Source organism: Spea bombifrons, chromosome 11, assembly GCF_027358695.1.
Source record: "Spea bombifrons isolate aSpeBom1 chromosome 11, aSpeBom1.2.pri, whole genome shotgun sequence".
NCBI lineage: Eukaryota > Metazoa > Chordata > Amphibia > Anura > Pelobatidae > Spea > Spea bombifrons.
This window is the reverse complement of record NC_071097.1, coordinates 21,821,632-21,833,014: the sequence shown is the minus strand read 5'-3', so window position 1 is coordinate 21,833,014 and position 11,383 is coordinate 21,821,632. Positions and strand designations below refer to the sequence as shown.

The following is an 11,383-nucleotide window of genomic DNA, read 5'->3' as shown; positions in this document are numbered from 1 at the left end:
TTGCCAGTCTACTTACCCTTATTTATTAATGTTTCATTTGACAAATATATATATATATATATATATATATATATATATATATATATATATATATATATATATATTTTATATATATATATATATATATATATATATATTTGACAAATCTATATATTTAATCGAATATAGATATTTCGATTATATTTAAAATAACACAGTATAATCATTATAACACATCAGAGTTTATATATGTAAATGGCTACATACTTTGCTTTAGCTATATTGTCTCATCATTTTAATAGATGAATGTACCCCAAGACAGCAGTGAGAATAAAATCCCCAGTACTCCCAGTTAGGGGCAGATTATATTTCGCTCGCACTAAATGATTGATCACGTATCGTTTATTCTACCATTCCCTTTAAATAAAATTATATGGCTGTTCAATAAGGTTTAATGATCGCGTGATCTTTGCTTTTTGCCCCCCCTCTCCCCGTCTATTTTTTTTCCTGCCCTCAAAGAACACGGATACATTAATATTTATATGTTTATATAATAAAACACTCCTTTCCTCCCTCCCCTCCTCCTCCTCTTCTTCTTCTTTGCACACAAGCAGCGATCGTTAATTTATTTGAATGTTTCTAGCAATAAAAAAAATATGGCAGTGAAGGAGTGTAATTTAACGATCAAACGAATCTGCATGTCTAATAAAAGCGATCTGCTAAAGAGAATGAGAAAGAAGAGCGCCCCTGAATCTCTGCAGGAAATGTTCTTTATATTATACATATACACGCAGGTCCTGTCCGCTCGCTAAAACAACTACACCGTCTTTGCGGGCGTAAAAAAAACCCACGCCCTTTCAATAACATAATTTCGCAGCGTTTTGCTTTAAAATTCCGATATCTCACCGCCGATAGCGTTAGAATATTTTTTTTATGGTTTATATTAAAATACAGCCCTGGCGTTTCGTTGATCGCACCGGCGGACGATGTTCTTATATTTTCGAGGTCGTGTTTTTCCGAGTGGGTTTTTTTTTCTGTAAGATTAATAAAATTGGGGGTGTTGAGAAATATTAGGGTGATTTTTTTATTATTTTTATGGGCTCTCTAAGGTGAATTTGGGGTTTTATATTGACGAGACGTTTCGCTGTGGTTTCGACCTGCCAGGACCTGAGCAATCCATTGAAGCCAACAAGTTTGGAGAGAATGTTGAGTTCAATCAATTCAGAACGTCGAGATGGAGCCCAACTCACTCAAGGTATTATCATCTGCTCCTTCATGGCTCCTTCTGCACCCTGGAGGGGGGGAACCCGGCACCCCCTCATCATAATAACAACACCCAGCAACTTTCAGCCAAACTTTTATCCTATGGACCTAAAAATAATATTTTGATTTCTTCTATTGTCAACATTCCACTAGTGATACAATGTATCTCTCGATCCTGTCCTTCAGAGTCTCCGATCATCTTCACCTTTTAATAGATCATTTCTCTCACTCTCTCTTTTTTTTTTTACAGTGGGTCGGCTCAGCCTGTGGTCTACACGGACCTTATATTTTCTACAAGGCTTTTCAGTTCCACCTTGAAGACAGATCAAGAATTTTGTCCCTTGGAGACTTTTTCTTTGTCAGATGCAAGCCAGAAGATCCGATTTGCATAGCGGAGCTCCAGCTGTTGTGGGAAGAGAGGACTAGCAAGCAACTTTTATCCAGCTCCAAACTTTATTTCCTTCCAGAAGATACCCCCCAGGGAAGAAACAGCGATCATGGAGAGGTGATCGAAACCTTTATTATGTGTAATCTAGCTCCTGTCCCCTATTGCTTCTTTGCCTGCGATCATGTTGTCTATGGGCGAGATTCACACTGTCAGCAGATGAGGCTGCAGTACAGTATATTTTCTTAAGAGTTCTTTAATGTCTTGGTGCTGGAAGCTGTTTCTTGGGATCACAAATTACTGATCATGTCAAGACTAGGAAGAAGGGGGGATCCTTATCTTCATGTACATAATACATATATAAAAGGCATTTACAGAATTGCTGTTTTTACCATTCTGTTAGCCCCCCCCCCCTTCTCAAGGTGAGATTAACACATCACCATCAAATAATAACCAATCTGTAATAGAATCTGATCATTTTGGTTGTTGTAGTTTCTTGAGGGGGGGGGGGGGTCTTGATTCTTGTTGTTATATTGTTTGGTATCAGTCACATGTCTGTGTTTTTGTTAATGCATCCATTATAGTCCCCACTGGTTTATTATTGCAGATCATGATATTGTTACCATCTCAGCACTGTGTTTGATATGTTTTAAGAGGGAGGAAATTACGAAATGGAGGCTGAGTGAGATCAAAAGCTCTTTTACTGGCAAAAAAAAGACGTGTTGAATAAAGTGATAAATGACAGGTACTGGAATATATACATTTAAATAACTTGCAGATCTGTATGGGCGTATTGGAACGAAAAGAAAAAAAAATGAAACAGTCATATAACCAGCACAAACACGTTAAGCATTAACAGCCTAATCCTTAACATCGATGGCTGCAGATTATTTATTACAATGATCATCTGATTGGAAGATATTTATGGCTAATTGCCATTATGTCATAAATTAACCCTCTATTTCCTGATCATAGATCCAAATGCACCATGTAATGTACAATATATATATATATATATATATATATATATATATATATATATATATATATATATATATATATATATATATATATAATCAGCATGTCAGAATAAATGTCTGTTCTGCACTTGATATTTTACAGATAATAGCCCCAAATCATCAAAAGCATGATTGGTTTACAATGTATTTTTTCCAGATCTCTAATTCTAAGTAGCACTGCAATTATGCTAGGCTATTGTACTCAGATGCCTGCAATATGTTACTGCTGAACTATTTTTATGGTGTGTACAGGGAGCACTGTATTTATGGCCATAGATTGCATGTTAAATCATATAAACCTCATTATTACAATACACCCTGCTTATCCAGTTTTTAGACCTCTTGTCCAAAGGCTAAATTGAAGTCATCCTGCTTTTTTTTTTTTTTTTGCAAACTGCAGTTTACTGAAGTCAATCTAATGGTTTTAATTGGAGTTTTTTTTTAAAAGCTAGTGTTGTATTACAGTTTAATATTACATGATTTTAATGGCTTCAATATTCCAGGCTCTGCTTAGCTCCCCATATGGCTGAATTAATGTGTATTTGCTTTCTGTTTCAAAGGTTTTTTTTTTTGGTTTTTTTAGCTCATGTCAACAATATTAAGTTGACATTCTGCAACTTGTAAAAAGGTTGTTTGAAAAAAAACATTAGCAGGTTGACCTCTTCTGCAAGATCTGATCCTGTCCCCTTCCCCCCTGTCTAACTTTCCTGTGCAGCTGTCTATGCCCCCCCCCATCTTTTCATATACCCCCCCCCCCTTACTAGTACTTATTATTTGCATTTCAAATTTATTACTTCAACATGGTCTGTGATCTGGAAAAAGGGGGGAAGGATTAAATATCAAGAAAAGAAGTATAAATATCATCCATGTTCTTTTGCCACTTCAAGGAAATGAGTCAGCCTTTTTATTAGGGACTGAAACTGCATCAATTTCAAAAGCTGAGAAACATTTCAACACAATACAGACTTGAGATCATATTTTAACTGCTCTGCCACAATAACATGGTTGTGTCGTAAACATACTAATACTGTGTTTGGATTGTTAAGGCTCCAACATGATCTGTAGTGCTGTACAGATTCTTATGAATGTTCCCACTGACTAAAGGGCGTTGGCATGTACTGTTTTTGTAATTGTGCTTTAACTCTTTAAGTGACATGTTAGTGCTTAATGTGTTAATTTTAAGTTGTGTGTTTTTATTTCTTTTTTTTATATATATTTTATATATTTTTTTATATATATCAATATTTACAAACATCTTTTTTTTTTTTGAATAGAAAATTATGTCATTGTTTTTTTTTTTGTTTAAGATATAAGTGACTCATAGTAACTGGTTTAGCTGCTTGGAATTATTTTCAGGGGAGGAGATGACACTTAAAGTGAAATATTATGCAAAAGTTCTGCGCGGTGTGCAGGATAATATCGCTAAATAATTGAAACAGGTAGAAAGTTTCCTTATTCTCTTCTGTTTTTACACCCTGATGATGTCATTTCCCCTCTGGTCAGATTTAGTCATTCATTAGCAGAATAGCAGAAGCATAGTGTGTTACCTCATTGGCAGACAGCCTACTGAAACTAACATTTAACGCCAGGGCCTAGAGAGGGCAACATAACACTCTCACCGAGAAAAATGGACTTTATTCTTACTTTTTCTATTAACATGTTTATATACATCGAAATGGATTTATTAGCAATTTGGATTAATGTGATGTTTACAAGTCTCATTGAGTTAGTTACAGTAAAAAAAAAAAATACAGTTTATTTAGCATTCCTTCACAGGCTTGGCTATTTTGGTGCACGTAATATTGATAATCCCAGAATGTAATTATTGCTAGTTATATAAAGGATGTCATGTTTATTCATGGTAATGGGGTCAGTTTGGCTTATGGCTGTTAATAGAATTTTACGGTCTAGTGGACAAATGCCATTGAGATATCCTTTTCATGGAGACTTCGTTTTGTTGTAAAACCAGTGAATAGAGATGTTTTAATATTTCAATATAGATGACTGCGTTGTCTGGCATATTGCAGTATCCATACTATAGTGTGATAAAGGGGGACAATCATCTTTATGGCAGTATTAACCCCTTGGCTATTATTATGCTATTAATGTAGAATAGACTGTTTTTAGACATATTTTAAATATTTAAGTGCTTAAATAGAACAGAGAGTTTTTTTAAAATATTTAATGTGTATTAGTGCTATATGTTTAGCTGTAAATGTAATAAAATATTAATTGGGATCTAGGCATATGTTGTGTTAATCTGCCAGTCTATGTTTCTTCTGTATAACTCAAATCAAGTGCTTGTATTTGGCACCGCATCAGTTTGAGTTCAGTTTGGCAGTATATATTGGGTTTGTTAATAACCTCGAGATCCATCAGCGTAAGTTATATACGATTGTATTCATTTCCAAGAAATGCGATTCATACTGTAATAGGAACGTTGTACCATGTTCTTCACACCACCAATGCATGTTTTGTGAAGGAACTCTACAGTGACCTCATGGAGCCCCATCAGCTAAGAATGTGAATCAAAGTACTCTTGCTTTTGTTTATTGTGAGAAAAAAAACGAAAACATTTCCCTTTACAAGAAGCTGCAGCTCCAGAGCTGCAGTACACCACTTTTGGTTTGGTCTTCTTAAAGGAGTCAGTAAGTTGTAAGAAAAGTTCTTCCAATTAAATTAGTTGGAGCGTTTTCTGTGCATGCACACCGTGAGTCTTCTTAGATCTCCCTGGTATGTTTGTGCGAGTCAAAGCTGGAGTTGGCTGGCCTTGAACACAGAGACAGTAAATCTATAGGGGAGCACCAGCTATAAAATCCATTAAACTACATGTGATGGCTGTGGTGTCCCTTAAATGGGAAATTAACCCCTCAAAATGGGTATAATTTTTCATGTACTCATATTATATGAGGACATGTTGTTCAAATTTATATATATATGCCAGGCATAAGTTAGGCCCTATATACAATGTGAGAGGAACAGATAATTTATGGCCTCTGCCAACAGCTCATGTCTAGTATGTTCTTTACTGAGCATGCTCAAAACTCAAAACAGTTGCGCATGTGTATGAGCTCATAGAGTGGCTTGTTGGTGTCATATGCCTGAATTCTGTTTAATGTTTTTTTTGTCTTACTGGCTTTGCAATCGTAAATATGTTCCCTGCACATTATGTTATTTCATGCTATTTTTATTCATGCCCTTTCACATGGTGTTTACTTAATCTTTTTTTGTTACAATACACTTCAAATACAAAGCTGTTTCAGTCCAAGTACTATTTTGGCCATTTTGATTCTTGGATGAGTACAGTTTGTAAGACAATCCAACATTTTTTTTTTTTGTTCCTGTGAATTTGAACTTTAGTGAAATAAAATGGACATACACAGAAGAGAAAGTGAGCCTGTAAACCCATTTTGTTCATAGTACAGGTTCAAAATTTACTTTGATGACCAGTTAGACATGTATTGGTGACATCGACCTCTTTAAAATGACATATATTGGTTATGTGATAACATTATCTAAAGTACCGTATGTGCTTTCTGTTTTTAATCAGTATTGTTCAGGAGATACTACAGGTCAGCTGATATTTTACCCCCCCCCCCAGCATTAGCATTCTCTCCTGAATTTATCACCCTTGTCCTTAGTCCCCCCTTACAAAGACTGCCTGAACCAATCACCAGTGAGTTACAAATTGGGAGCAATAATTTACAGAGGAGGAATAATTATGCAGATCCTGTGATATAAATACAGGAATTGGTTATATACGCCTCAATTATCACCCTATGTGGAACTCAAAGCAAACAATATTGGAAAATATTGGAGTCACGCATTGAGACCCTCAACTGTCACTTATGGCAAACCAGCACCTTAAGACGAAGAGCCATAAGGAATATATATCATGATCTGTGGTTTTGCACTATTAACAATTTGCCGGAGTTATTAAACGTAACATAACGTAACATAACAACCCAAATAATCCCCTAATATGTCTTGCTTTCTGGATGGTTTATATTTGCTCCAAATGCAAAAGGTGAATTTATGGAAAATTGTAATTTATACATTACTTTTTATCTTTTTTCTTTATTTGCATTGATTTCCAACTCCAAAGATGAATTTAAACATGCGCTGTGAAGACAGAAAATTGCAGAGGTGCCGCTATTTGATTTGTCACTTACACTTTACTTTGGCTGCACAGTACATGTTGTTAACGGCATCTATTAGGTATGACAAATGATATTTTAGACAGTCTCAGCAACTCAAAGGAAGATAAGATCCCATCTCATTGCAGTTAAGTTGGGAACTGATAGGTATTTAAAATGCTGTAAAGTGCTCTATCATTTTTTAAAGTTTTTTTTTTCACTTATAGCCCCGTATCGTATTTTTTTTTTACACGTTCTCTTCATATCAGCATTTTGTGTTTAGGAAGAGAGGTGTTTATAGCATCTAGAATAATTACTAATGTCAAGTATATACAATAACTTTAATATCCAATTACTCATGTGCTTAGAAATGTGTTCATGTTCGAATAGGCGATGTTGTTATTCATGCCTTTGGCTTATTGTTCTGTAACCTAATCCTCCTTTGTATATTCATATTTATTGTGGAAAGGGTATACTTGTGGCGTAAACCAGAAATGAATACCGGTTAGACAGTGTTGGTCGTCATGTCAGGTAACTGAGGCTTGTGCTTACATTTACCAACAACTCTTACCAGCCATTGCCAACACCTTGGGCTGGTCACAAAAAAAAGGTGGAAGAACCTACATTCTGACCATGCATGGTTTTAATGAATAGGACCTGTAGAGGGGAAAGGCAGTCATCTCGTACTTTTCCCTCTTTCTGGGGGTTCAGCTGTAACCTGACATGCACATGACACGTAGGCCTATACAATAGGATTCTGTTATAGTAGAGCAATTATCCCAGAGACACTGTGCTAATTTTTTCCATTGAATCTTTTGTTTGGTGTTGGTTGGCAGTTTAAAGCATGGTAAACCGTGAAGGTTGCTTCTGATGATGCCAAACGTGCTATGGTGTTGTTGGATTGTGGTATTTTGTAGTTTGCGTATTGCAAATAGCATTCAAATTGAATAGGCCTCTATAGAATGTGTGATGCGTGAACTGGGACTTCTTCCAGCCAAACATTACAAAATTAGACTCTTAAATTGGCTCATTCAGGAACGTGGAATTTGATGGCAAAAATGTCCTGATGTAAAGACTCAAACCTTAAGCAGGTCTTGGTCCTGTCTTAGATTCATGAAAGCCATATGCCCATCCCATGCAAGTTCCCTCTCTGTACTCTGTATCAGTCTTATTTCATTAACTATACACACAGGGCCGGAATGGGGTGACTAAGAGGCCCTGGCACTTTAAGGCCAGCGACCAAAGGCCCTGCATTACATTTTTATACCCACACTGGGGGACATGATGTATGGGCAGCGGCCCACCGGCATTTGCCCGATGTGCTAGACGGCCTGCCCAGGCGTGCACACACATAGACCATGGATCGTGTAACACATTCCATACAGATTTAATCATTTTTTTTTGTATTATGTGAAATAAATATACATTTTGTGTCACTTGTTGCAATGACTGTTCCTACATCTGTATAATATTTACACAAGCAAAAATTATTTTGTATCTTATTTCCGTCAATTGGTCTAAAAATATCAGCACGTGATGTGGGGCTCGCCGGAAAACATTTTGCCTTTAGTGAAGCAGTTCAGCTGCGTGATCCACATACGTGTGAGCTCTTCATCTGTGTTGCATTATTTTAATCAATTTAAATCTTATGATCAAATCATTTCTAATTAAGTCACTCAACTATAACTCTATGAAGAACAACAGTACATGCGGATTAATGCACATGCGCTCATAAGAAATACTTCCACATTCCATTAAAGATTATAGGAGAATTGAAGAAATCAGTGGTCTGTTATGAAACATACACTGCCGTGGCCATTTTAAGAAATCTATTCATCATTACCAAAGTATTATTGAAATAAAAACGTCTGCACAATGTAAAATGGGGAATCATTACTTATGATCGCTATCTACATTTCAAACAAGATTTTTGGAGCGAACAGATCAAGACACATTAAATTAAATGACTAAAGACATTTTACTTTCTAGAAGCTAATATTCAAATCGCCCAGGTTAGCAAAAAAAACCTTAATTTGTCTTTTGCTGATACTAAAGCACACGTAGACGGCAGTATTTTATCATGTTTTTGATGCAGCTTATATATATTTAGAAAGGTTATTAAAGGAATCGTTTCAGGTGTTCATGCCATTGCATAATGCCGAATGTCTTCTTTGTTTTTGTAAATGTCTTTAGATTGTAAGCTCTGTTGAGCAGGAGCCCCCGCGCCTTCTGTTTGTTTAAATGACATGATTAGATATAACCTGCATTGTAAAATGTTACACACATTGTTAGCGTTATATAAATAAAGGAATTAATACAAATTATTATTTCATTTACCAACCAGGTGTAAATGGTGGTTGGTGCAAAACCGACTGATTTTAGTGGGCTTTATATGAGAATAACAAAGTTATCTTTGAATACTACATGATGTAAAAATATTTTTTATTATTATTTTTAATATTTTTTTTTAAATTTCTGTTTAAAATCCCCACCTTGAAATCCTTACAATTATTTGCCATTTAGAATGTCCATAATAAGTGTTTCTAAACAGGTGCATCGCACCATAACCCTCTTAGTGCTGACTAAAGAGCAGCGTTAGGAGTTCAACGATTCTGAATTCTTTCAATTATTCCAAGTAATATGTAATGAATAAATTTCACTGATCAGTCTGATTACATACTGGAAAATCCCTACCACTTACTGTAACTAACACAGCCATTGGCACTTAACTAGTCTATGCGAATAAATATTCTAGTCTAAACCTGAGCTACGCCTGTAGGAAACTAAAAATGTTCTAATTGTGTCTTTTAAATAAGGATAGGAATGAATTAATGAGAACATATTTTGTCTTCAGTTGCCTGGTTACAAAGTAGTATTCTTCAGCTCATGTGAGATAAATTGGCTCTTTTATGCTGCATGTCCCTAAACATAATGACTTTATTGCTCTGGAGAGTAAAAAATATGTAGATTGTGCTTTTTTTTTTTTTTCAATAACTCTCGCTGGTTAAGATATATCATAATTCTGTCATGCTGAACCTTATTTGTTGAAAAAAAAATATGTGCATTTTTTTCATACAGTACGACTGACAGATGGAGCATATCAGTATCAGTAAAAAAATATATATATTTTTAGGAACACATACAAAATATGGCTTCTATTTAAAGTTTTCCTTAAAAAATTGTTTGAAATTAAGCATGTATCTCATACAGGAGTGCATAATATATATAATGTGTGTGTACATGTGTCTATATCTGTAGAGATCTATGTATGTGTGTCAATATGTGTGTATATGTATATATATATATATATATATATATATATATATATATAGACACATGTACACACACATATATATATATATATATATATATATATACACACATACGGTATATACCCATATAGATATGTGTATAATAAATATATATATATATATATATATATATATATATATATACACCCATATAGATGCACATACATATATACACAAGTATGAAATACGTGTTTCGCTGAAGAGGTAATTAATTAGAACTTTTCTGCTTACCTTACCATTTAGCGGCAGTGGTTGTTGATTTTTGGTCAACATCATAGATCACATTGAGTGAATTAGAGCTTTAATGATTTCCAGTGCTAGCAAAATGTTCAACAGACCATTCAATTTACATCATGTGTTAAGACACTGGTTAGAAGGTGTGGGGCTTTTAAATTCTCACTAATTTTCTTTAAAGAACCTACTCATTTTGGGATTAAATAGCATTTTTCCACTTCAAAGACCAGGAGTATCTCCTAATACTCAGGTTTGTTTATATCTGGCGGTTCTGTAATAATAATAATATTAACTGACTTCAGAGAGTCTGGCTTTTTAAGACATTTTTTTTTTATCCCAACTATAACAATGTTCTTGCAAACCAATGCTTGGGCTCTGAAAAATGACTCTTGGACAGCAATTTTAGGTGAATGTCTTTGTATTTAGATGTGGCGTGTTAAAGGGATAATATAATGTGCCATACAGATCCAGCAACCCATATTGCATGGCAAATAAACTCTGACTCATTAGGACAGTATGTGTCCTAGTAGTACATGTTAAATTTAAAGACATTTAAATCTGTTCATAAAACTTAAGACAGTTCCTGGTATTTCAACATTTCTAGTTCATTTCTCTTTTAACTTAAATAAATGCATTTGCAAGGTCAGGCAAGCATTGTCCCTCAGCGGTGCCAATCCAGTGTCCTTAGTATTTGGCAGAGGTCCATGTTTGAACTTGGGGGTGGTACGGTTGTAATAAATAAAGTATTTTATTTTCATTTTCACAGAAATTTCTAAATTTAATTGGGAAAATTGTGCACCGTTTAAGTTCCCATCCCTTGTGTTGAATGATTATAATTTAGGGGAAATGGAACACACATATCAAACAAAAGAGGGAAGTCTTAGTCATTGTTTCTGCTTTGTCGTATGTACATTATGCTTGGCCATTGTGTTGATTTCTATGGGAGTCAATTATTCACAGATACTCTCAGAAGATGTGCATAAATATAAATGCTTTAGTTGGGGGGTTTTTTTGTGCAATTCAAATAGAAAATGCAACTTGCATGCACTACTTAAA

The 11,383-nt window shown here is 34.9% G+C and overlaps 1 protein-coding gene across 1 annotated transcript in view; it reads left to right on the top strand.

Annotated features, from left to right (window-relative positions):
• Positions 1-1,176: 1,176 nt before the first annotated feature.
• ARID5B (AT-rich interaction domain 5B) overlaps positions 1,177-11,383 on the top strand; it is a 127,717-nt gene continuing 117,510 nt past the window's right edge. Inside the window, exons 1-2 of the mRNA XM_053451208.1 lie at positions 1,177-1,234; positions 1,493-1,747. Of these exons, the coding sequence (XP_053307183.1) occupies positions 1,214-1,234; positions 1,493-1,747 (276 nt within the window). The 5' untranslated portion in view covers positions 1,177-1,213. The remainder of the gene's footprint in view (positions 1,235-1,492; positions 1,748-11,383) is intronic.